Here is a 27,993-nt window from a genome sequence, read left to right as displayed (position 1 = left end):
ATGATACAGTGGAGGAAATTTTTTTTATTACCTGGAAACGTGTTACTGCAAAATCCAACATTGGCTGCACAACTTTTGGATGCCAAAGCATACAGTTTTTTTTCTACTTGGAAACACAAGAGTGTCTCAGACGGTTTTGCTGTTATCTGTATAACACAGTCTCATACGCCGATACCAGGACACGACAGCAATCATTGAGAATCAAATTACATCCAAGGATTTCTCTGCACTTACAGTTAACCCCACAGTGTAGTAATCTATCTATGCATGAGATTAATATATATTTATATATATACGTGTGTGTGTGTGGAGAGAGAGAGAGAGAGAGAGAGAGAATGGAAAATTGAAAACTCTTGTTCCATTATGTATGAACATGTCAGGTCTTATAAATAAAACATCCAATGGAGAGAGAGAGAGAGAGAAAGAAGGGGGAAAGTTACCATTTTCTAGTTTATATTTATACATAAAGGACTCTAATGGCAAAAATGGATGGAAAGCAGCAAAGGAGCTTCCTCCCAAGCCCTATGGGAAAAGGCTTGTGGCAGGCCCTTGTTGCCTTTTATATCGAAGTAACACAGAGGACAGACAAGTCACATACATTGCGCAAATTTACAAGAGATCAACTACCAAACTGATGACAACTGTACACATTGTGGAGAGACCATATTATTAATTTTTTTTTTGTTTTCAAATTCTGGAACTTTTTAAGTTTGTTTGGTTTTCCGTCGCGCTCTGTGGTCGTTACCCTTTTGTGGAAAGGATGAGGCCGACGATGAGGCCGTACAGCCCCAAGACTTCGGCGAAGATCAAGATCAGGATCATGCCCACAAATAACCTCGGCTGCTGCGCTGTCCCCCGGACACCGGCGTCACCCACGATGCCAATGGCAAAGCCGGCGGCCAAACCGCTGAGGCCTACGCTCAGTCCAGCGCCCAGCTGAAGGAAGCTCCTGGAAGGGAAGGGAAAGGAAGACACACTGAAGGGCGTGTTTGAAACATCCAGCTTCAATGAGGGAAGACTGGAGAAGAGGAAGACTCTGTCTCCTCCAGCGTTGGGGGAGCAGCCTCCAGCCGCAGAAGATCCGGTTGAAAAAACCCAGCTCGGAAGGCCTTTTTCTAAAGGCCAGCCTAAAACTTCCCTGCAGAGTGGGCTCATGTTTACTCTAAGGTAAAGGTAAATGTTCCCTTCACACATACGTGCTAGCTATTCTCGACTCTAGGGGGCGGCGCTCGTCTCCATTTCTAAGCCAAAAGCTAGCGCTGTCTGAAGACATCTCCGTGGTCATATGACTGGCATGACTAAATGCCAAAGGCACACGGAACGCTGTTAGCTTCCCACCAAAGGTGGCCCCTGTTTTTCTACTTGCATTTTTTACCTGCCTTCGAACTGTTAGGCTGGCAGAAGCTGGGGCAAATAATGGGTGCTCGTCCCATTACATGGCACTATGGATTCGAACTGCCGACTTTTCTAATCAACAAGCTCAGCATCTTAACCACTGAGTCACCGTGTCCCCCTTCATGTATACTCTACTGCAAAGGTCTTCAAACTGGACAACTTTAAGACTTGTGGACTTCAACTCCCAGAATTCTCCAGCCAGCAGAGCTGGCTGGGGAATTCTGGGAGTTGAAGTCCACAAGTCTTAAAGTTGCCAAGTTTGAGGATCCCTGCTCTACTGTGACAATAAAGTGCTGGTAAATAAGAGCATTTATGTTAATTCTGCTGAGCCGAACCCAGAGTACTAAATATATGCTGATGCAGCGCTCCCAATTATGAAGAATTACATGGGCAAGATGATGATTGGCAGAATATGCAAAACCCCTTAAAGAGCAAACAACAAAGCAAAATCACATTTCGGAGATTGCCACAGCAGGGCGCATCTCATAAATGTTAGGACTCTCTGCTGACTTATGTCCCTGTATTTACTTGGTAGTTCCTTAGCAACTTGCCAATGCGTTGCTACTTTGGATTTGCTTCTAGTACAACAGAGGTACTGTACCGGAATCTCTGCACACAAATATTGAATTCCTACAGTGTGTAGCAATGGTTTGTTCAAAGCCAACTTTAGACTTACAAAGTCAGGAACTAACTTAGCTATGTGATGGTTTTGCATCTAAGGGAGATGAGTGGTTGAAAAATGTGAAATAAATAAATATTGGGCAGACCACTGCTGGGCTCTTCCTTAGGCAGCAGGAATAATCTCTGTCGTCAGGCATGGGGGAATTGAAATTTCCTTTCCCCCTAGGCTTATAGAATTTATACATGGTATGCTTGTATGTATGAGTGGTTCTTTAAATTGGGGTTTTTTTACATTATTTTTAATATTAGATTTGTTTACATTGTCTTTTCATATTGTTGTTAGCTGCCCCGAGTCTTCGGAGAGGGGCGGCATACAAATCTAATAAATAAATAAATAAATAAATAAATAAATAAATAAATAAATAAATAAATAAATAAATGTGACATATGGAGCTGTGATGGCACAATGGTCAGAACGCACTATTGCAGGCTAACTGTACCAACTGCCAGCAGTTCAAATCTCACCAGGCTCAAGGTTGACTCAGCCTTCTATCCTTCCGAGGTCGGTAAAACAAGGACCCAGATTGCTGGGATCAAGATTATTTATTTATTTATTTATTTATTTGATTTTTATGCCGCCCTTCTCCTTAGACTCAGGGTGGCTTACAACATGTTAGCAATAGCACTTTTTAAACAGAGCTAGGCTATTGCCCCCACAATCCGGGTCCTCATTTTACCCACCTCGGAAGGATGGAAGGCTGAGTCAACCTTGAGCCGGTGATGAGATTTGAACCGCTGACCTTCAGATCTACAGTCAGCTTCAGTGGCCTGCAGTACAGCACTCTACCTGCTGCGCCACCCCGGCTCATAATGACTCTATGCTTTGAGAAGGCTGTAAAGTACTGTGAAGCGGTATGTAAGTTTAAGTGCTACTGATATCTCCTATTCAACGAGTTTTATACTATTGGCCAAGTCTCATTTCATTCATTTCAGGAATAAAACGTTTTGTTCCTTCAAGTTCTTGGCAAGCTATTCTTAGCTTTCCTCTAACGCTACCAACCATCCGGTCTTGCATTCCTGTTTGTTTTTTTCTCGCGCAACCTTTCAAATTAATCGTTTTTCTAAGACTGAAAGCTACAGTAAGCAACAGAGTTATTCCTGAACGGAGAGAGACGAGTGGGTTCCCCTTGTCAACTACAGCCCCTCATGAAAATTTAAAGCTGATTGTGTTTCGGCCCATTTTAAGCACACCTGGAAACTTCTGGGCATGTCTGACATAGCAGCAGAGGATTAGTTTACCAACATGTTTCAATGAAACATCTCTGAATAATTAAAAGAGCCGCATTGGATATCAAGTTGTTTTGTTTTCAAGCATTTTGCTTCATGAATGAAAGAAACGAGGAAAGACAACAGAATCAGACTCAAGTCAAGAGGTAGTTCTGGAAATAAATTCAGGTTTTGATACCTCAAAGGGTGGTAAAGAATCTTTCTAGTAGGATGGGCCCTTTATCATGTTGCACAATTTTAGGAGCCACAACACCCAATGTCATACTGGTAGTTCTCAACTTATAACGACAATTGGGACTACAGAATGTCAGTTGCTAGGCAAGGCTGTTAAGCAAATTGCACCTGATTTTACTACTTTTTGCTAGGGTTAAGCGAATCACCTACAGTCGTTAAGCGAATCTGGTTTTTCCTACTGATTATGCTGATTGGAAGCTGCCTGGAAAGGTCACAAATGGGGATCATGTGACCCCAGGTCACAGCAACCATCATAAATGCATGCTGGTTGCCAAGTTCCCAATGTTGATCACATGCCTGAGGAGAGAATGCAGCGGTCATACGTGCAAGGACCAATTATAGGCTATTTTTTTCCCGGGCTTGGAACAATTGCTAAACAAATGGTCAAAAGTTGAGGTCCACCTGAAGATATGGCACTGGGAATCTACAAGCTTCCAGATATGGATTACCTCCTGGGAAAATCCCATTAGGGGCGGCATACAAATCCAATCCAATCAATCATGGGGCACAATAGCTTTTAGTATGGCCTGGAGATCCATAGATTTTTCCTGTCACAGAATTTGGTTTCTTGCCTAGAATTGAGCCACTTATGGAAAGATACCACCTGGGCCGTAGGATTCCAAAGGTGGGTTTAGGCAAGGCGCAGGTATGCCTAGTGCACTACAAAAAGGATGCAGACTTTTCCCCCCCTGGATGGTTGGCTCATTATGGTCTTCTGAACAATTCTGCAAAATGTCCACTCCAGCTGGCTGGCAGTGCTAGGACAATTAGGAAACACTGGAGAAAGCGTCTGAATCTTTTTAAGGGCCACTTATCTCCCTCCTCTATTCTAAAGAGATACAACTGAAATGTTAAGGTTTTTTTTATATCAAATACTGTAGTATTGGCAATGATCCTAAACTCTGCCTATTTTTTGTTCCATTTAAAAAAAATATATCAAGTTCCAAAATAAATAGTGCTAATGTAAATAATAAATACTGTACCCATTTTGGGTACCGTCATATTTCTCAACCTTGGCAATATTAAGTCTTATGGACTTGAATTCTCAGAATTCCCCAGCTGGCAAACCAAAGCAAGTCCATACGACTTAAAGCTTCCATTGTTGAGAAACACTGGTGTACAGCAGTGATGGTGAACCTGTGCACTTGGAGCCACATCTGAGGGCATGCGAGGCATTGTGCTATGTCAGCTCCAGCGTGCGCTCAGTTTCAGCCTTCTTTTCGGCCATTTTTACTTTCTCCAGGCTTTAGGAAAGCCTCCTGAACACTGAGGCTGGCGAAAAATGGGCCAACTGGAAGTTTGGTTCCAATTTGTCCATTTTTCATTGCCCCCCCCCAGGGTTCATCAAATCCTCCTGAATCATGGGGCCGGTGAAAAACAGGTCAATGGACCTACTGGAAACCCGGAGGCTTCAGTGAGGCCTGTGTCCATGCGCCCGGGGCGGTGTGTGTGTATGTGTTGTGCATATGTGCGGGGAGGGCACTGCATCATGGGTATGGGCACATGCGCACATGCTGTTGAGTGCATCCTTTTGGTACATGAGCCAAAAAAGGTTTACCATCACAGCATTCATTTCCCCTAAGAGCTGCTCCTCTTGTTGGCAAAAAAAAAAAATCAAAGGCCCAAAGAATGTTGATTCTGCACCCTGTTCTTTCCGGTGTGGAACATCTGGTCAGCCCTTCCCTTCTCGTAGAGCAGAGAATAAAACTCAGTGGGATGCTTTCCAATGGAGAGTCAGATCTTTAAGCCCACAAGGGACCTCGGCAATCCTATGTTCGCCAAGAAACTTACTTGAATAGTGACATGTCATGGGCGACCGAGCTGGAGATCAGGACCGCCACTACCAAGCCGTAGATTGCTATGATACCCGCCATGACCACAGGGATGATGGACTTCATGATCAGCTCTGGCCTCATGACCGACATGGCAGCTATGCCTGTGCCGCTCTTCGCTGTGCCGTAGGCGGCACCCAAGGCTGCAAGAGAGAAAAGGCACAGGTGAGTCCTACGTTTGTCATGCAAGGTACAGACTACACCTCTAATCAAACACTAAGGCATCTGCTCAGGTAAGAGCCTCCCTGACTGCCCCTTTTTTAAACCATGCCAGGTCATTTATACATACACACCTGTGCTTGAAATTTCATTCACTTTTTATGACCACCCATCTCAATCAATCCAGGCAAAGCAGAAGTTGATCCTAAGGACTACATATATTATCACCTTCTAGGTAAAGGTAAAGGCTTCCCTCGCACATACGTGCTAGTCATTCCCGACTCTAGGGGGCACTGCTCATCTCCATTTCTAACCCAAAGAGCCAACGTTGTCTGAAGACGTCTCCGTGGTCATGTGGCTGGCATGACTAAATGCCAAAATCCAAATGATATTACCTTCTCACCAAAGGTGGTCCATATATTTTCTACTTGCATTTTTTACGTGCTTTCAAACTGCCAGGTTGGCAGAAGCTAGGACAGGTAACGGGAGCTCACCCCGTTATGTGGTGCTAGAGATTTGAATCACCAAGCTGCCGGCCTTTCTGATCCACAAGCTCAGCATCTTAGCCACTGACCCACCCCATCCCTTCTAGGTAACAATAAATATTAATTTATTGATATGGATAGTGGTATGGATGCAACTTTTGTTCCTTTTGGTTTACTAAGGGTAAGAACTGGCCATGAACAAAGTAGAAAGAATTCTGTAACACAGGGAGGTGAAACTGGTTGATATAGATAGATATAGATATATCCATCCATCCATCCATCGGAATGTTAGAAATTTCTTTGATATTTTACAAAACACAATCCCCAATTTTCTCATTTCCAAAAGCAAGGAACCATATTACTATACTTTTTAGAAAGCTTGATCGGAGCTGCAAAAATGATCCTCCCCTTGCTTCATTCACTGAGAAGCAGCATAACTTTGAAATATGTTATTAGATCAAACTTTTCCTTTCTTTTTCAATACCAAAAAAGAGAGGAAAGCAATGTCATTACATGGGAAAGGTGCAGAAATTTGCCTGCTTACATAGCTAACTGAACCAGCTGAGCTTGTTTTCTCCACCTTCAATTTGTCAAAGTCTACCCAAGCACAAGCCAAAATGGACTTATTTTTCTCCCAATCTCACCCATGACATTTAGCAATAGCGATTAGACTTCTATATTGCTTCATAAGAGCTTTACGGCCCTCTCTAAGCAGTTTAGAGTCAGCATAATGCCCCCAACCTGGATCCTCATTTTACTGACCTCAGAACGATGGGAGAATGAGACTATTTTGGAATTGAACTGCTGGCAGTGGGCAGTTAGCCTGCAATACTGCATTCTCACCACTTGCGCCGCCACGCTCATTTAAAGAAAAAGCGTGTAATCTAATGCCACCCTTCACTGTGGCTCTCAAAATGCCAATTTCGATTTTGTAGGCTGGAATTGGGCAATCACAAACAAGAAAGGCGGAAGAGGTAGAACTGGGACAGCAGGAAGCCAGGCTGGTTAGCAATGATCCAAATTAACAAGGGTCCCGGTTTTCCCTCAAAATTTGAGAGCAGGTACTATCAATAGAAATGAGCTGAATCCCTTGCCGAGAGTAGCAATGGGGCACCCTGCATGAGGGCATTTTGCTTGTAAGCATGCTAGGACCACAGTGTGAAAAAACCCTAGGATCAGTGGACTGTATCTACGAGACTGCCTTCTGCCGCACGAACCACAGCGACCGGTTAGGTCCCACAGAGTGGACCTTCTCCAGGTCCCGTCAACAAAACAATGTCGTTTGGCGGGGCCCAGGGGAAGAGCCTTTTCTGTGGCAGCCCCGGCCCTCTGGAACCAACTCCCCCTGGAGATTAGAATTGCCCCCACCCTCCTCGCCTTTCGTAAGCTTCTTAAAACCCACCTCTGCCATCAGGCATGGGGGAACTGAGATATTCTTTCCCCCTAGGCCCTTACAATTTATGTATGGTATGTTTGTTTGTTTGTTTGTTTGTTTGTTTGTATGTATGTATGTATGTATGTATGTATGGGGTTTTTAGCTGTTTTTGTATTGGATTTGCATGGTGTCTTTTATTACTGTTTTTAGCCGCCCCGAGTCTATGGAGAGGGGCAGCATACAAATCCAATAAAATAAATAAATAAGAAATAAATAAGTATAATGGCCACCCTTCTAAATTAGGCATAAACTATTGTTCTCCATCCTTTTTGAGGGAAGAGAAGAGAAGAGGAGGAAGAGTTGTTTGAGTTTATTTATTTATTTTATTTATTTATTATTTAGATTTGTATGCCGCCCCTCTCCATAGACTCTTTGTTCACTCTTAGTATCCTATACTGTGGATTCTCTGCAGGTGAGGCTGTGCGTTACAGAAACCAAATTGAAAGTAGGGACATAAACAAATTGCTAAAGTCATGGGATTCTGTTCATGCTACTTTTCTACAAACACATGGTCTGTTATCTTCTGTTCTGCTGCGTAAACAGTCCCAGAATAGACCAAAGTCCTCAGAGCTGAAAGTTCTTAGTAGCAAAGTTATAAGTCCATTAGCTTGTATGTTGTTCAGTTTTTATTAATCTCTCTAGTCCTGGGATAGTCCTTGACTTAGCTACAAGTATGTTTCAGCTTCCTAGGACTGGGATACTCTTTGTAAAATGAAACCCCATCAGAAAAGGCAAAATTTTAAGCAAAATTACATCTAACACAACTGTTCTGGAAACATAACCAGAAATGACTGTGTGGGCCTATTTTTTGAGAGTCTGGTAATGTTTCATTTCTGCTTTCAGCATACTAAAAAAATCATTTAAGCACAAAGATATGCAAATACCAAAAGATGCTTCAGCTATCTTTTTTCCCCAGGTACCCCCATGCTACTATGTCCCAAACTCCCAAATTGATGGTTTCAATTCTTGAAGCTGCAGTGCCAACATGGGTAGAGGCTGTGTTATAAGAGGTAGAAACATAGAAGACTGACGGCAGAAAAAGACCTCATGGTCCATCTAGTCTGCCCTTATACTATTTCCTGTATTTTATCTTACAATGGATATATGTTTATCCCAGGCATGTTTAAATTCGGTTACTGTGGATTTACCAACCACGTCTGCTGGAAGATTGTTCCAAGGATCTACTACTCTTTCAGTGAAATAATATTTTCTCATGTTGCCTTTGATCTTTCCCCCAACTAACTTCAGATTGTGTCCCCTTGTTCTTGTGTTCACTTTCCTATTAAAAACACTTCCCTCCTGAACCCTATTTAACCCTTTAACATATTTAAATGTTTCAATCATGTCCCCCCTTTTCCTTCTGTCCTCCAGACTATACAGATTGAGTTCATTAAGTCTTTCCTGATAGGTTTTATGCTTAAGACCTTCCATCATTCTTGTAGCCCGTCTTTGGACCCGTTCAATTTTGTCAATATCTTTTTGTAGGTGAGGTCTCCAGAACTGAACACAGTACTCCAAATGTGGTCTCACCAGCGCTCTATATAAGGGGATCACAATCTCCCTCTTCCTGCTTGTTATACCTCTAGCTATACAGCCAAGCATCCTACTTGCTTTTCCTACCGCCCGACCACACTGCTCACCCATTTTGAGACAATGCACACATACATGTAGGCAATGCACACATACTTTTGCTAGGCACAGTTCTAAATACAAGATTGATCATTCGCTGCCTTTCGTTTCTGAAGCCTGCAGGCCATATTAGGCCCTCTATCAACCGATACCTGCAGATTCGCAATACGCTAGCTAGGAGTCCTTACCGGTTTGCCCGGCAAAACCAGGTGACCTTCACTTGCTAAACCAGTTCTTTCTTGGCTATGAAGCTGCTCAGATAAATCATATGTAATTGCTACAATCAGATCTACAAGGGCTACTGGATAGTTGAAACGGTTTCCTTGTTTCTATGAGCATCACATGGAACTCACTCAACCCATTACTTTTTTTAAATTCTGAACATATCCAGCTTAACTGAATCGATCTTTGTTTTCATAGAAGGCCAAGTACACACAAATAATTTTGATTGTTTCTTTCTGAGGAACTATCCTGGGGGTTTCCATCTGTTGATGCCTTGTCTGCAAAAATGCCAAGTGAATAGTTATGGATCAAGGCAGGGGTGAAATCCAGCAGGTTCTGGGGCAGAAATTTTAAGTAGTTTGGAGAATTGGCAAACACCACCTCTGGCTGGTCCTAGAGTGGGATGGGAATGGAGATTTTGCAATATCCTTCTCCTCCCACAAAGCCACACTTTCTTTTTTACCTGTAGTAGAAAAAAAATTGGATTTTACCATTGGATCAAGGGACTAAAAATTGATCACTGTAATCCAATGGAGACTTCCAAGAAAATCTCCTGTCTCCATCTTTCACCAGCACCCTGAAATAATTTAAAGGATGGTAGGGATCATTTTTTTTATTTCTTATGAATGACTCTTGGGCACACATAACATCCTCAAGTATTCCTCCAAATAAAAATGGAACGAGAGGTTGACACTGCTACTTTACTTTCCCTTCTTTTTCAATAGGCCCTGCAGGAAAAACATTGAGGGCATCATCCTGGGGAATTGAGATCTAACCTCACTGCTAATCATTATACAGTACCCAGTTTATAAGAGATAAAAATATACTGCTCAAAAAAATAAAGGGAACACTCAAATAACACATCCTAGATCTGAATGAATGAAATAGTCTCACTGAATATTTCATTTGCATAACTATTCCATTTGCATAACAGCATGTGAAATTGACTGTCAGTCAGTGTTGCTTCCTAAGTGGACAGTTTGATTTCACAGACAGTTTGATTTACTTGAAGTTATGTTCTGTTTTTTAAGTCCCCCCCCCTTTTTTTTGAGCAGTGTATATCTTAACCTAACTCAAACAAGTAACTAACTACCTGCAACTAATTCAAAACTAAAAACTCATCTCTGGATATCAACTAGTAACAAGAAGAAGTGAAGTCCAAGACATTTGATATATATAAAGAGCGGGGTGGCGCAGCAGGTAGAATGCTGTACTGCAGGCCACTGAAGCTGACCGTAGATCTGAAGGTCAGCGGTTCAAATCTCATCACTGGCTCAAGGTTGACTCAGCCTTCCATCCTTCCGAGGTGGGTAAAATGATTGTGGGGGCAATATACTGGCTCTGTTAAGAAGTGCTATTGCTAACATGATGTAAGCCACCCTGAGTCTAAGGAGAAGGGCGGCATAAAAATTGAATTAAATAAATAAATAAATAAATAAATAAATAAATAAATAAAGCACATAGGGGCATTCTGTTTAAGTCAAAATTAAGCTTGCAAATTCTTGCATAACTGTAGCGAAAACAATTCAACAGCATTCTTAAAAACTATTTTCTTCTTGATGTATTGTATTTTGTGAAACAATAATTGTTTATTTAGCCATCAGATTTGGTTGATTACAATGGAATCAACACAAAAAGTGATATATGATATGGCTGAGGTCCAGAGAGCTACATTACAGGTCTCCTCAAAAGTTGCCCAGTAAGATTTTGTTTTTTCAGGCTGTGAATAAAATGTTATTCCGTATCACAAATTTGCACTGCTGTAACGCAATGGCCAAGCCTCTTTAAGCATGAGGAACTGCAGATATGTCTATCAACTAGTGACATTTAAATCTCAGTGATACTGACATGTATTCATCCGAATGATTAGGATTATCTGCTATGATAGATGGGACTCCATATTCAACTGTCAAATAGAAAAGGAGTTTTATACTCATTTCTTAAATTATAGGAAAACTGTTGACTACCCTTAATAAAGGCCAATTGCAGCAACTAGTAGAGAAAAATATGCTGGACTTCAAGCATTCGCTTGACAAATACAGTATAGGAAACCTAAAGTATAACTTAATTTTCACTTCCCAAATTCAGATGTAAAACAGCACTGGTTAAGCTGCCTAAATAGCACCTGCCAGCTTTTCAGGCTACTAAAAAAAGATACAATAAATCAATATTTAGGGAAGAGGGGAAAATAGTTCCTGTTGGTAAATTGGTAGGTGGAAAATTAGTTTTGGAAGTTGATTGAGACTCTTAACATACAATGCTTTCGAATCATGAAAGAAAACCATTTTGCCAAGTTCCAGAAAACTACGATCGGACCACAATTTCACACAAAATGGCAAAGTGATCTCAAATCTTGGTGTCAAGTCACCAGAGAGTATATTTCACTAGGGATATTCCAGAAGAGATCAGGTTTGTGCTACTTCTGAACTTTTCACAGGCTGTCTGAAGAAATATCTCCTGGTTGAGCAGGAGCAAAAAAAAAAGGGCCTTCACCAAGGAGAGATTCAACCTGGAAATAAGGAGGAACTTTCTGACTGCGAGAGCGGTCAAGCAGTGGAACAGACTGTGAGAGCTCCAACATGTAAGACTTTCAAGAGGAGATTCGACTGCTATCTGTCTAAAATGGTGTAGGGACTCCTGCTTTGGGGGAGGTGGTGGGGGTGGTCTAGATGCCCTACAAGGCCCCTCCCAACCCTAGTAATCTAAGACTCCATCCTTAACATTTGTATGCCGCCCCGAGTCTTCGAAGAGGGCGGCATACAAATCTAAATAATAATAATAATAATAATAATAATAATAATAATAATAATAATAATGATGTTGTATTGATATAATAATAATAGGTTATGTAATTTTAATTTAATTGGATTTAATTTCATTGTAACCTACTGCTTTTTATATATTGTAAGCTGCCCCGAGTCCTTGGAGAGGGGCACCATAGAAATCCGATAAATAAATAAATGATAGGGAGACTATCAAAGGACAACCTACTTATATTTGCAAGCAACCTGTCATGGCTGAGCCTGTTCTTGTTCAATGGTACAAGGTGGCATGCAAAAAGCAATTTGTTTCCCAGTGGTCACATTAGCAGACCGTGACTCAGAAAGCCACAGGTAGTTTTAAGAACCGATACCTTAAGCACACATCTTATTCTTCAATCCCACAGGAAAGGGAAGCACATGTACCATCCTAGCTGCATTTAATCATTCTGTTCAAAGTCTAACCAGTCTACATTCTTTTTAAAGAGGGACGTTACATAACGGTATCAATTTTTATACTTATTTTTCTCCTTTGAAAGCGGTGATAATAATACATTTTCTTAAATGTTTACATACTGTCTGATCGAATTCTGCTTCAATTTGAACTGTGATCTGTCTACATGCTGTTCTACCAGCTATGGCAAAATTTCAAATGCACCCCTCTCTAAATTGCTGTGGGCAGGAACTGAAATAAGAGAAATAAACTGCTTATTCAAAAACTGCTGCTTAAGCGGTTCGTATTTTTTTTACTATGCTGTGCAAGAAAAATAGAAAAAATTCAACAAGGAAATATAAAGCAGGAAAATGATGACAAAACCTGTTGTAATGAAGATTTTAAAAGGACACTTTTCAGCAGTTGAGTCTTTGCACAAATGGTGACATTTAAAAAAAACCAACCCAATATAGTACCATGCGATCTGTTCTTGAAATAATACTGGTTTCGTTAGAATGGCTGACAAGCCTGAAAGACATAGAGAAGAGTTTCAGCCATTACGGTGACTCTGCTTAAGAGTACTGAAAATTAAGACAATATGGCTTATTTCAAGAGTGAATCAAAAGTTTATCCTTTTCCGTGATCCAGTAGTTTAGTTAGCATGTTCTTGCTCAGAGGTTGCCACGATATTTCCCATCAGGTTTGAGGGAAACTCACTGGAAAAATGTAGACAACAAAACTGTAATGCCACCTCTATTGAAAATCAGTGGCCAAAAAATAAATTGGTTATCCGGCTTTGTAATTCTCAGATTCAAATATAAGCAAGCTTATTCTTTCATCAGAGTTCATACACAGAGATGGGCCAAATCCCAACACAACTGTGTTTAGGAGCCCATATTCCCCATCTTTAGCTTAAGCACATTCAGGTAGGGCTGTCCAACAGGCAAGCTACTATGATACACAGGGTATTAAGAAACAGTATCATTAGGTCACTTACTTATTGCTCTTTATTAATGTCCTTGATGCCTTATGTAGCATTTATTATTTATTTATTTATTTATTAGATTTGTATGCCGCCCCTCTCCGGAGACTCGGAGTGGCTCACAACAAGAAACAGTACAAATCCAATACATTAGAACAATTTAAGACCGTTAATATAAAAAACAATTATACATCTCATACAGACCATACATAAAGTAGAAGTGGCCCAGGGGAATCAATTTCCCCATGCCTGATGGCAGAGGTGGGTTTTGAGGAGTTTGAGAAAGGCAAGGAGGGTAGGGGCAGTTCTAATCTCCGGGTGGAGTTTTTTCCAGAGGGTCGGGGCCGCCACAGAGAAGTCTCTTCCCCTGGGGCCCGCCAACTGACATTGTTTAGTTGACGGGACCCGGAGAAGGCCCACTCTGTGGGACCTAATCAGTCGCTGAGATTCGTGCGGCAGCAGGCAGTCTCGGAGATATTCTGGTCCAAGTACCATCCTAATTTAAAAAATGCCTCCAGGACCAATAGACCTGATATATTAAAAAGTTAAATATAAATACTTCTAAGATGTCAAAAGATTCAGTGGAATCCATACTTCAACATATTAACACAACTCTTTCTCCGAACTCTGTGGGAATGCTCAAACAGAAGACTGATGACTATTTATAGACAGTGATCGGCTTCATATAGCATGTTAATCCATGCTTGTTTAAACATGTTTCTTGAGCATTATTCTTAAATACCAGTCTGAAAGGAAATCTTGATTGAATTCCCCTCCCACCTCATCCTTTTAGGCAAGGTTGCCTTCATAGGATTGTGCATCGGAGAAAGGGAAATTCAAACTATAGAGGCTGGCTTTATCTGCTCAAATACAGAATTCCTGCACTTTCTGATTATACCCCACCCAGACTATTTGCAATGCTAACTTAGAATTGCAGGCTATTGGGGGAGAGGGCTCAACACCCAACTGATATTTCCAGGAATGAATGAATGAATAAATTAATAAATATGTATATGTATATTTGCTTCTTGTAGCACTATATTAAATATTCATATTTTTTCATCACATATACAACTTAAAACTATTTAGAATTATTTTTGGGATTGTAAGACTACTGCTTAATAAATATATATTAGTTCTAAAAGCAATGATGTGTTCTTGGCAGCTATTTTTTTTAAAAAAAGGTATTTTGAACCAAATGATAATCATGTCAGAATAGAGGAATATATTTGACTAGATGTATATTTAACAGAATAGGTTCTACTAGATTTTACTGAATTTCTCAGCCATCAGATTCCTAAAAATTCTTAGGGAACAATTTGGCACGAATAAGCTGCATATTACCCAGCTGATTTCAGCAACCATCTCCCCATTGCTACCTGCTTCTAAGAAATCATTCTGAAGAAATATTGACAGTTTAGAGTTAAATCAGGCAGTTCTGCAACTCAGGAAGATAGTCGGGGTCAGTGTTCCCTCTAATTTTTTGGGGGGGTGGGCGGAAAAGTATAGTGTCTGAGCGGCACAGAAATATTAATTAATTAATTAAACAAACAAACAAATAAAAAACCCATCCTGTTTTGCCTCAGAGAATTTCAAAATAAAATACTGTACTGTGTGTCTATAACAGTGAGCTCATAATAGGGCAACTCTATCAATATCAAAATGCCACTTAAATAGTTGAGCTAGTTTCAAACTAGATTTTGATTTTCTTTCTCTCTTCCTTACTCCCATTCTTTTTCTTTCTCTTTTCCTTCCTCTCTTTTTTCTATCTGTTTCTCTCTCTTCCTCTCTCTCTCCTTCCCTCTCAGCTTCTGGGCAGGTTTGAAAAACTGAGTTGATGATGATTTTTAAGTGAGCGATTGCTCACTGCTCAGCTTAGAGGGAACTATGGTCGGGGTCATACATTCCCCTTAAGGTATAATTCTTTTAAACAAGGTTTGTGGATTGAACCATAGCTGGCTGAATTCATGCATTTTTAAAAAAGTAATATTTCCCTAGCTAGATACATGCCTTGAATCTCCGTGAAGTAGACCACATGATGGCTTAATGTAGTATATAGAGTTAGTCAATCTGCTAATAAGATGACATAATAATCCAAACCTGAAAACAGTAGCTTTGCATTGGCAGTTCACGTACAGAAATGCACCAATAATCACAAAATTTTGCAGCTCAGAAGCCCAGCATGAGCCTAATTTCCCAATACCCACTGCTTTAAAGCAGAAAGGCAAAGCCACAGAGGATTCCAGGGTATATGAATTATTCCAGGCACATGTACTTGCCAAACTGCCTTTCTGTAGGGAAACTCACTTTAATCACAACTGCCAAAACCAAAGGACACAATCACTATCTTGCGATAGAGATGACAATTCTGACACCTGCCCTAAAATAAGCAAATTGGAATTAAAACCAAGGGACCAATTTCAAAAGCACCCTTGTTCATATGAGATGGGCTGACCAAAGCTGTGGCTCCCAATTCCCCCACTCTGCCAATATTTTTATTCTACACACTGTACTGTCATAAACCAAAATGCTTCTGTTTGTACAACAATGGTGAAACCAAACACTCTATTTTTGGCTTAGCGGAGAGGTGTTCAAACTTGGCAATTTTTTATATGGGTGGACTTCCAAAGTCTTAAAGATTGCCCAGTTTGGAGACCCCCCTGACTCAGCATGATATGTAACTTCAATCCTCGTGCCATTTCAAGAACCATATGTAGCTGAATGTGGTAGGGATTACGGCAAATTTGTCATCATTTCCTTCTGCAATGAGAAGTGTTTTAGTTAACCATGTCGCAAGGGAAAATTAAATTTGACCATCCTTGCTATAATCTAATGAAAGGGGGAGGGGGGAATATCACATTATCCCTTGAGGCTATGGAGATCTCCACTCTTGATCACCTGAAGGTCATCAGTGAAGCAGTGAGCTCTCACAAGTTTAGCCAGCGGTGACTAGAATAGTTTCTAGATGTTTACTATCATCCGAAATTAGTGTGTATACGACCAAAGATGAGGATGTTTATGCAACACGATTTCTGCATCCAGCCTGTTTGCACAGAACAAGACTTGGATCTGCTAGCGGCAAACTAGGCTTCAATGAGTCATTCAAGACCTACAATACACAACCATCTTTTCTCTTCCTTATGGCTCTCCAAGGTAGAACTCAATGCCATTCCTACCTTATTCTTATCTCAAGATTCTTCTACTGGGCTCCCTGCCACAAGCAGACTAACTTCCTAACTTTTCCTGCTTTTGCCCCGAGTCTGCGGAGAGGGGCGGCATACAAATCTAAATAATAAATAAATAAATACACTTCTGGCCTGTTAAGTGTGAAGTGATTAGCAAAAATGAATATCCAGTATTTTGGAAATACCAAGTGTTGCCCAAGACAACTGAATCAGAAAAGGCTTGCAACAATAGATATGATGACAGATAGCCCTCGACTTACAATTCATTTAATGACTGTTCAAGGTTACACTGAAAAAAGTGGCGTGATCATTTTTTATACACATAGTATAGATGGTCAAATTTAATTTTTGACAGCATCCCAGTCAAAATTTGGACGCCTGGCAACTGGCTCATATTTATGAAAGCTACAGTGTCCTGAAATCATGACACCACCTTTTGCTATTTACTAACAAGCAAATTACTGTTGTTAGCTGCCCGGAGTCTACGGAGAAGGGCGGCATACAAATCCAATAAATAAATAAATAAATCCAATGGGGGAAGCCACTTAACTGTGTTACTAACGCAACTGTGGTGATTCGCTTAACAACTGTGACATGGTAGGTTGTACAAAGGGGCAAAATTCACTCGACAGCTAATCTACTTAGCAAGATTTTTTTTTTTGGCTCAATTGTGATCGGAAGTCAAGGACTAGCTATATCCCATTGTGCATTGTATCGTATGCATATAGCTACCTCCTTAGATAAGAGTCAACCTTCCGCTATTGTAAAAAAATAAAAATAAAAAGGATTTAGTATTTCTGCATTGGGGATTTTCTGAGGGTGGAGGGGAATCATCAGAGCAGAGTAAGTCAGATGGTTATAGTCTTTAGAAATGGCATCAGTATGAAGAGCCTGTCTGTCCCCTTGGGGCAGGGCCAATGGTTTCAGTTCAAGGATGCAAGCTGCTGCTATGAACTCATTAATGATAATCCATAAACTGCAAGAGTCAACCTGGCGTTTTACTACTTGATGCAAATTATTTCCGTTAACTATTAAGTTGCATGAAAAAAAAAGGAAAAGGTGCTTAAGGAAGTTGCATGGCACAAATAGACCTGGAAGTTTAAAGTTTGCTCTTTTTTCATCCTTGCTCATATCTTTTTTTCAATTGCTGCAAGGAAATCCATTAAGCTGATTAGAACAGCAATGGCAAACACAAAAGTCCACATGGTTTCAGTGAGGGCAGGTTAAGTTCTCACTGCCATCCAGTCACAATGCCTCAGTCTAGCCACTCTCACAACACCCTTCAGAGGAAAGAGAAATTTAAAAATGATATTCAATTAACAAAAAAAAAGCAAAGTGACGTTAGGCACAATTTGTATAGTACCTTCAAAATGAAAACGAATGGAAGTTCAATTAAATCTCAAGGACAAATATAGAAGACCGCCATGTTTGTAAATATAACTATTTGTTTTAAGGGAGCTGTTTGAATTGTGTATTAACAGTGCTGACAAACTGGCATGATGTGGTTTGAGGTTAGCATGGTACTGTATATCAACCCAGCCAATTGTAGTTTAATAAAGCCAAGGTTAAACTGGCTTAGCACGTTAGGTGAAGACAGGGAGGGTTCTTTATCTGAAGCAATAACTTAAAACCGTGACCACCAATCCCAGTATTATAACACAGCACACGATTGTTATCCCAAGCCCATCTGGAAGATGACAAGTCCAGAAAGGCTTATTTGAGTCAGACTTCAAAGAAATGTGCAGGTTGTACACCAACTGTTGCAACATTCCTATCACCCTAAACAGACATGGGTCAAAGACGTGACTCCTAATTCTGAATTAACCCCAGTTCTGTACAGTGAAGCGAGTATAGAGATAGAATTCAGTTGAAGCTGCAAGAATAGTAAAGCCACTAGTTTAATTTTATCAGTCTCTTAGGACTTTTATTGCATCAAGCAGCCACAAAATCAAGACTGAATTTCACAGTATTCTTCCAATGTCTGCAAGCTTCAGTCGCAGACAATTCTTAGGCATGGGATAGAGCTCCAAAGCTTGCCGACCTACTCTGGGTTATCTCTGTCCCGAGAAGCCAGCCTTCAGCAGATAAGTTCACAATGACCGAAGGAGATACTGCTAGGGAAAAAACCCTCCTCTTTGCAGCTCCTCCTTAATTTGGAAACCAATTTTCTCTGCCCCATTCATATCCCCCAGTCTTTCTAAGATCCCAGAAAACCAGGTGAGCTGCAGGGGACAGTAATGGTCCAGAGGGGGTCAAGGGTCCATTGCAAGCTTTGATGAATTCACGGATGTGGGGGAGGCAGCAGAGGCTTCTAAACCTCGCTTTTCTTCTCCCCCCCCCCTTGCAGTCACATGGCTGGTCAGAGTTCCTCCATCAGCTGGTGTTGTGACGTCACCCCCATCCCCCCCCTCTATCTCCTTTTCCCAAAGCAGCCTGTCTCCTTTTCTTCCATCTCTCCCACTTCCCCAGACCAGAAAGAGCAAAGGACCCTCCTCAAAATAACCTCTTCCCTCTCCCAGGAAGGTTGGCGTGTAAGAGAAAGCAGCAGGCAGGGCTGATATGGCTCCAGCCAGACTGGGGTTCCACCCTTCACCTGGGCTGGAACGTCTCTGCAGCCACTTGAGGCCAGCCTGCTGCTTAAATCTTTTCGTGGTGCTGGTGGGGAGAGAAAAGATGGAGCAAAAGCCCAGATCCCTTCCCTTTTTATTTTACATTGGAGAAAAAGCAGGCAGATGTCACACGGGGGCGGCCCTGGAGGGAAAAGCTTCTTAAAAAAAAAAGAGATCAAACAATTAAAAAGGACATCCAATCCTCCCAGCCCTCAAGGCACCCACATTCCCTTTTGGTGGTGGTGGTGGGTCCTTTTCCTTCCAAGCAGGGGATCTGTATAAAAGGGGGGGCTTCCAAAGCCAGGGTGGGAGAGGAATCCACTGGATCCTTCCAAGCAGGGTGGGGCTTCCCAAGCAGCAGAGAGAGGCGACATCACCAAAAACCACTTGCCCTTCCCAATGCGCCAACCTCACCACCAGGAGAGGGGGGGGGGAACATTTCCCGACAATGGCACAAGGCGACTCTTCTTTTTTGGGGGTGGGTGTAGAGAAAGGAAGGGAATCTCCTTTTTTTTTAAAAAAAGATCAAAGCAGCTTTTCCCAGCGGGGCGCCAGACTCCAGGTCCCATCCTTCCCATCCTGGCAGGCTGCCACCCACCCACCAGCTTTGCGGGGGTGGGTGGGTAAAAATGCTTCGCTTGTAACCCCAGCGGTCTCCTGTCCTCCCCCTCCCCGTTTTTTATATAAAAATAGCGATATCTGCACCCCCTCACTCGCTACCCCCAATTTGGAGACCCTCCCCAATTCCAAGAACTGGAAGCCCCCCCCCCCTTTATATATATATAAAGCCAGGCGGGTCGTGCGAGGGCAAAGCCTGGATAGGATGGACAGGCGGCGGTGAAGTGGGGTGCCGACCCCCCCCCTCATGGCAACAACCCCCCCCCAAAAACCACCGGTTTTCTTCCCCCCCTCCCTCCACCTCACCCCCTCCCGCGGGGGCCTCACCGCTGAAGATCATGGCGGCCGAGGCGCCCATGACGGCGAAGAAGGGGGAGTACTCGGGGCCGGGCGGTGCAGGGGCCATGGCGGAGCCGGCTGAGGGGCGAGGAAGAGGACGGTAGTCGCTGCTGCTGCTGCTGCTGCTGAGGCGGCGGCGCGGAACCCGTGAGGGGAAGGCGGGGGGGTCCCGGTTGCTGACGCTCCTCAGCTTCTGCTTCTCTTCCTCCCTCGCTGCGCCGTCCGGGAACGAGGCAAGATGGCGGGCCCGGCGGCAGCGGTACAGACGCGACGGTGGTCCTGCGCGGACGGTCCTCCGCTGCGCCCGCCGCTGCCTCTAAATACCCAGCCGCCGCAGAACAAAATGGCGGCAGAGCCCTGCGTCACGTGGCTCGCCGATGGCTCCGCCCCTCCTCCACCTCCTACAGCTTTTCCTTCTCTTCCGCTTTTCGGCTGGTTGGGTTTTTTTTAATATGGGATGTACCAAAGTGAGGCGAGGGGAGGGGAAAACACAGAAAACGGGGACAGCCGCTCTTGGAAAGCTCAGGCGGCGTTTTTTTCCTACACTTAAGTATCGTGTAAGGGGTTTTTATTGGGACTGCCGTCTGAGCGGTGAAATGGCGCGGGGGGATGTGGGAGGGACGCTACATGGGCCGCCTCGGCTCCCCTTTGCTTCGAAAAGTGCGTGGTTGCGCCCCGTCAAGGCTCATCGGATCTAGGGCTGAACGCGTTTGGGATTACAGTACTGTACATTGTATTTTTTTTTTCCTGATGAGCGTGATTCAGCGCTGATTAGCATAAGGAGGCGGGGCAAATTGAGAGAAGGCCGGCCCTCTTTTCCCTGTTCCTCTTTTCTGGGTTTTTTTTTTTTTTTTTTTTGCAAAGGTGGTTGAATAATCGGTGTACAGTATATAGAATAGAATTATTTTATTGGCCAAGTCTAATTGGATACACAAGGAATTTGTCTTTGGTGCATATGCCCTCAGTGTACATAAAAGAGAATACTGTACATCACTTAATGATTGTCATAGGGGTCAAATAAGTAATGAAGAAACAATATTAATAAAAATCTTAAGAATACAAGCAACAAGTTACAATCAAATAGTCCTAAGTGGGAGGAAATGGGTGATAGGAATGATGGGGAAAACTAGTAGAAATAGTAGTGCAGACTTAGTAAATCGTTTGACAGTGTTGAGGGAATTATTTGTTTAGCAGAGTGATGGCGTTCGGGAAAAAGCTGTTCTTGTGTCTAGTTGTCTTGGTGTGCAGTGCTCTGTAGCAAAGTTTTGAGGGTAGGAGTTTAAACAGTTTATGTCCAGGATGCCAGGGGTCTGTAAATATTTTCCCCACCCTCTTTTTGACTCATGCAGTATACAGGTCCTCAATGGAAGGCAGGTTGTCAGCAATTGTTTTTTCTGCAGTTCTGATTCTCCTCTGAAGTCCGTGTTGGTCTTGTTGGGTTGCAGAACCCAACCAGACAGTAACAGAGGTGCAGACGACAGACTCAATATGTGTGTGTGTGTAACATATTTTGCTGAATTGAATAGTATACTGTATCTCAAATCGGGATTTAATCAGTAATAAATCAAGATTAGCATGCGTGTGATTCATTTCTCTTGGAGCAACTACAGGAGGGCGATCCTGCAAGCAGGATTCCTGGCATCCTGTTACCTTCCAGATGTTATATGGGCTGCAGTAGATCCCAGAACATCTGGGTTTAAAAAATGAAACCCATTTACTGTGTCAGAAGCACAGGGTGGGGCTTTGCTTCATTCTGTTTCCAAATGAACAATGCATCAAATTATTTATTTACTTACTTACTTACTTACTTACTTACTTACTTACTTACTTACTTACTTACTTACTTATTTATTTATTGGATTTATATGCCGCCCCTCTCCGAAGATTCGTATTATTATCGTTGTTGTTGTTGTTGTTGTTATTATTATTATTATTATTATTATTATTATTATTATTATTATTATCCAAAGAGAAGGGTGGCATACAAATATGAGGCTTCCTAAAAATGCTTCCAGACAGGTTGCAATTCTACAGAAAACATGGCAGCCTTTAAATAAACAGAGCGTGTCAAAGAAGGCCCTTGATTTACAACTGTTGGATGATGGTTTGAATTTGCGATGTCCTTGGAAACAAAATGACTTATGGCCCATTCTTCAAGTCAATGACAGTTGCATCACCCTGGGGTCACATGTCGCAATTCAGCCAAGTTGCATTTAGGAAGGCTGGAGTGTCTTAGCAGGGGCTAAATCACAATTTGCAATCTTCGCAGCTGAAAAGCGAAAGTTAATTGGGGAAGTTGGATTTGCTTAATGCTGTGATAAAAATGGTTCTGGGAACTGAAGTTCACATCATTTATTTTTAAAAAGCATACTGGCCAGGGAGTTCTGGGAACTGAAGTCCCCAAATGTTAAAGCAACCTGGCTAGAAGACTGGGAATTGCAGTCAATGCCTCTTGCACAACGATGGGCAATTCATTTTCTCTAGGGGTCACATCCAAAACTGGGATTGTTGTAGAGGGCTGACCCAATAATGCTGTGAAGGTATATAGCCATGGAGAGGGTTGGTAGTTTTAAATTTCTGGGTGCTCATATCTCAGAGGACCTCTCGTGGAATATGAATGTTTATATGCTTGTGAAGAAGGCTACAAAAGAGGCTGTACTTCCTGAGAATGCTCAGGAAGATAAATCTATCTCAGCATCTACTGCTATCCTACTATTGCAGCACTCTTGAGAGTGTCTTGACATACAGTATTCTCACATGGTAGGGGAACAGCTCTATAGCGGATAAAAAAACTCTACAGAGAATCATCAAAACTGCCCAGAATATCATTGGGCTGCAAATACTTGCCCTGGATGATATCTTCACATCTCGCTATTCTAGGAAGGTGCATAACGTTCTTAGAGACTCTTCTCTCTTTTTTTTTAAAAATATTTTTATTAATTTTCTTAAAATAAACATACACACATACAAACATTAAACATAGAGTGGGGGTGCATTTCCCCCGCTTCTCTTGAAAGTATACGTTCAAATACAGAAAAAGAATACATAGTTGAATATATGTTGAGTATTAAAAAATCTAGTAAATTTGGGTTAAAATTTTCAAAATCTTAAGTACTATGCATATATAAACTAAAGTTCTTAATATGTTGCTTATACGTAAACTAATATACCATAATCATCAAACAATACATTTAATCTTATTTTAACTACTATACGTATATAAACCAAAATTCTTTATATATTGCTTATACATAAACTAATATACCATGATCATCAAACAATATATTTAAACTAATTTTAACTACTATACGTCTATAAACCGGAATTCTTAATATGTTACTTGTAGATAAACTACTATACCATAATCATCAAAAAATGCATTTAAACTAATATTAAACTAATATTAACATTGTTATCACCTAGGTAAAGACAAGTACAAAAGGTTTACTAAAAAAATAAATTTGTATATCTTATTTTTTCTTGTCTATCCATTTATAAACATTGTTCCATGTTTCATAAAATTTAGTATCTTCTTGATCATTTAATCGTCTTGTCATCATATCCATTTCAGCGCAATCTAATATTTTAGCTATAACTTCTTCTTCCTTGGAGATTTCTTCCCCCTTCCAATTTTGCGCATATATTATTCTAGCCGCAGTTAGTATGTGAATAATTAATTAAATAAAGAATTTCTTTCTTATAAGTCTGGTTGGTAAATCCTGCTTACAATCTTATAGGCAGGAAACCCTAAACTACTTCAGACAGATGGTTATCTTTCTGAACTGTTGCCTTCTGGCAGAAGATACAGAACAATTAAAACTCAAACCACACATTTCCTGAATAGTTTTTATGCAAAAGTTCTACTTGCACAACAATGAACTAAAGGGCCACCATCAGTGAGCTGTTGGACAGTATTATTCCGTCTGCTGTGTAGATGCTTGGGTTGTTCAGGGGGGGAGATTTGTGGTGGGTGGGGCATGTTTTGGGGGGATTGTTATGTGGGTTGGGACAGGTCTTTAGGCGTCATGTGAATTTTGTTGAATGGGTATACTGTGTATATACAGTGTTCCCTCGATTTCCTTCGGAGGATGCGTTCCGAGACCGCCCGCGAAAGTCGAATTTCCGCGAAGTAGAGATGCGGAAGTAAATACACCATTTTTGGCTATGGACAGTGTCACAACCCATCCCTTAACACTTTCAACCCCTAAATTACCATTTCCCATTCCCTTAACAACCATTTACTCACCATTATTACTGGTACTCGCCATTGACTAAGACACTTAGTGATCCTGATATTTATAAACATAATTATTTATTAACAATAATGATTTTTTTTTGTTATTTATTTGCAAAAATTATTAGTTTGGCGATGACGTATGACGTCATTGGGCGGGAAAAACCGTGGTATAGGAAAAAAACCACGAAGTATTTTTTAATTAATATTTTTTTAAAAACCGTGGTATAGGCTATTCACGAAGTTCGAACCTGTGAAAATCGAGGGAACACTGTACATACAATGACAATAAAATATTTAGAATGAACACATGCATGTACATAAATTTTAAAAGGTCACTTTCAAAATAAATCCAATCCTTGCATACTGGATAGGGACGACCAAAAGATCAGATGTGGATCAAGGGTTATAAAATGCCCAGGCCTGCTTTTATAGCATGCTAGCTGGGGAATTCTGGGAATGGAAGTCCATACATGTTAAAGCTTGCTGGCTGGGGAATTCTGAGAATTGAAGTTCAGACGTCTTAAAGTTTCCAAGATTGAGAAACACTAAAACCACTGTGTTGCGTTGATATTTGCATTACATTAATTAATTAATGAGCCAAGGTGGCGCAGCAGGTAGAGTGCAGTACTGCAGGCCACTGAAGCTGACTGCTAAATCTGCAGGTAAGCAGTTCAAATCTCATCACCGGCTCAAGGTTGACTCCGCTTCCATCCTTCCGAGGTGGGTAAAATGGGGACCCGGATTGTGGGGGCAATAGGCTGACTCTGTTAAAAAGTGCTATTGTTAACATGTTATAAGCCGCCCTGAGTCTAAGGAGAAGGGTGACATTAAAAAAATTAAATGAATGAATGAATATGAATATGAATATAAATATGTAAGCCACCCTGTGTCTAAGAAGAAGGGCGGCATTAAAAAAAATGAATGAATGAATGAATGAATTATATGTGGCGAGGGGGGTGTTTGCCCAGGTTCGCCTTGTGCACCAGTTGCGGCCCTATCTGGACCGGGACTCATTGCTCACAGTCACTCATGGCCTCATCACCTCGAGGTTCGACTACTGTAATGCTGTCTACATGGGGCTACCTTTGAAAAGTGTTCGGAAACTTCAGATCGTGCAGAATGCAGCTGCGAGAGCAGTCATGGGCTTACCTAGTTATGCCCATGTTTCACCATCACTCCGTAGTCTGCATTGGCTGCCGATCAATTTCCGGTCACAATTCAAAGTGTTGGTTATGACCTTTAAAGCCCTTCATGGCACTGGACCAGAATATCTCCGAGATCGCCTTCTGCCGCATGAATCCCAGCGACCGATTAGGTCCCACAGAGTCGGCCTTCTCCGGGTCCCGTCAACTAAACAATGTCGGTTGGTGGGCCCCAGGGGAAGAGCCTTCTCTGTGGCGGCCCCAGCTCTCTGGAACCAACTCCCCCCAGAGATTAGAACTGCCCCTACTCTCCCTGCCTTCTGTAAATTCCTTAAAACCCACCTTTGCCGTCAGGCATGGGGGAACTGAAACACCTCCCCCGGGCATGTACAATTTATGCATGGTATGTTTGTGTGTGTGTTTGTTAGTAAATGGGGTTCTTTTTAAATCTTTTTAAATATTTTAAATTTATTTGGATTTGTCATGATTTGCTGTATCTTGCTGTGAGCCGCCCCGAGTCTGCGGAGAGGGGCGGCATACAAATCTAAATAATAAATAAATAAATAAATAAATATTATCTTACAGTTCAGATTTCGTTCTTGGCATCTCAGTATTCAAATCCCCCAGTTCTGTCAATTGGCTTTACAATAAAACTGGAAGAGATCCCTTCACTGCTTTATTTGACTTGCCTTCTACACCTCCCTTTCCTTTTTACACCCACCACAGATTTTTCCCTAGCTATGGTACGGCGAGAGCTCCCATCTGTCCTTAATCCATCATTGGAAGCAAGCAAACTGCTTTTAATATTGAGCGGGTGGTGCGTGTAATTGGTAGATCATTCGGACGCAATGCATGAGAAACAAACAATGCCAAATACTGGGGGGGATCGCTTTGATTTTTGTTTAAAACAATTTTTTTTAATGTGGCTCGAAAGTACAATGTTGATGTGAGGGGCTTGCGAAGCAATGCTTTCAAACCATTGCCTACGCTTCCTTTACGTGTGCTAAATATACGTTTTAACATGGATATACGTTACGTCTCTATTGTGACCTATTGTGACATAGTATTTCTCAATCTTACCAATTTTAAGAGGCATGGACTTCAGTCCCTAGAATTTCCAAGCATGCTGGCTAGGGGAATTCTGGGAGTTGAAGTCCACACAGCTTAATGTGGTCGAGATTGAGAAACACTGCTTTATAAAATCTTCATAACAGAAGCAGCATCTTAAATCATATTTCTTTCTTGGACAACCAAACAATGCTTTGGAAATAAGGAATAAACAGAGGCTGGGAAATACCAGAATTGTCCACAATTAGTCTTTGCTTTCTTTCCAAGTTGATTGAAGGGCATTTAAAGGTTATCATAGGTTTTCTTCACAAGAAAAGAAGAAATAGATGTGCAGAGACAGGATTTTCTGCAAACGGTCTTAGAAACATAGAAACATAGGAACATAGAAGACTGACGGCAGAAAAAGACCTCATGGTCCATCTAGTCTGCCCTTATACTAATTCCTGTATTTTATCTTACAATGGATATATGTTTATCCCAGGCATGTTTAAATTCAGTTACTGTGGATTTACCCACCACGTCTGCTGGAAGTTTGTTCCAAGGATCTACTGCTCTTTCAGTAAAATAATATTTTCTCATGTTGCCTTTGATCATTCCCCCAACTAACTTCAGATTGTGTCCCCCTGTTCTTGTGTTCACTTTCCTATTAAAAACACTTCCCTCCTGGACCTTATTTAACCCTTTAACATATTTAAATGTTTCGATCATGTCCCCCCTTTTCCTTCTGTCCTCCAGACTATACAGATTGAGTTCATTAAGTCTTTCCTGATACGTTTTATGCTTAAGACCTTCCACCATTCTTGTAGCCCGTCTTTGGACCCGTTCAATTTTATCCATATCTTTTTGTAGGTGAGGTCTCCAGAACTGAGCACAGTATTCCAAATGTGGTCTCACCAGCGCTCTATATAAGGGGATCATCATGAGATTTGGATTTTTTTAAAGAGCGGAGCCCTGGATTTCTTCAGGAAAGAAAGATAGTTCTTAAAGTGCACCGATCTACTCCTTTTCTATTGCTCCAATTGGTGTAAGGCTGGTATTTCATTATGTCAATCTTTGACATAATGTAGAAGCACAGAAGTTAGATAAAATACCTGATATGTTACGGTATTAGCACAATTCTTTTTAGTTTTTCCCATTCGCAATTATATTTCAGGTTTAATGCTACTGAATTTTGATTGTTTTAATGCATGGCTATATTCAGTTGCTCGGAGTTTTGATGTAGGAAACCCAAAGTTGTTTCGATAGGGCTGTTGTATAAGTTCTGTCAAATAAATACATGAATCAAATCATGTGAGAGAACCAAGAATAATTAACTAAAATGT

The 27,993-nt window shown here is 41.4% G+C and overlaps 1 protein-coding gene across 1 annotated transcript; it reads right to left on the bottom strand.

The window, feature by feature from the left end:
- Window positions 1-4: 4 nt before the first annotated feature.
- On the bottom strand, window positions 5-20,644 carry ATP6V0C (ATPase H+ transporting V0 subunit c). Its single transcript, XM_070761030.1, has 3 exons — window positions 20,213-20,644; window positions 5,329-5,512; window positions 5-949 (listed from the first exon to the last, which is right to left on the bottom strand). Exons 1-3 carry the CDS (start codon window positions 20,289-20,291, stop codon window positions 742-744), a joined length of 471 nt encoding a protein of 156 aa, XP_070617131.1. The 5' UTR covers window positions 20,292-20,644; the 3' UTR covers window positions 5-741.
- Window positions 20,645-27,993: the final 7,349 nt, after the last annotated feature.

This window comes from Erythrolamprus reginae, chromosome 9 (genome assembly GCF_031021105.1).
Source record: "Erythrolamprus reginae isolate rEryReg1 chromosome 9, rEryReg1.hap1, whole genome shotgun sequence".
Lineage (NCBI taxonomy): Eukaryota > Metazoa > Chordata > Lepidosauria > Squamata > Dipsadidae > Erythrolamprus > Erythrolamprus reginae.
The sequence above is the reverse complement of the archived record's forward strand: the minus strand, read 5'-3'. Positions and strand labels throughout refer to the sequence as shown.

Excerpts from the sequence above, each read along its gene's own strand:
- ATP6V0C (XM_070761030.1), bottom strand. The coding sequence starts at position 20,291 with ATGGCCCCTGCACCGCCCGGCCCCGAGTACTCCCCCTTCTTCGCCGTC. Across the intron at positions 5,513-20,212 it reads GGCCGCCATGATCTTCAGCG|CCTTGGGTGCCGCCTACGGC; the intron begins GTGAGGCCCCCG and ends TCTCTCTTGCAG. Across the intron at positions 950-5,328 it reads CATGACATGTCACTATTCAA|GAGCTTCCTTCAGCTGGGCG; the intron begins GTAAGTTTCTTG and ends CTTCCCTTCCAG.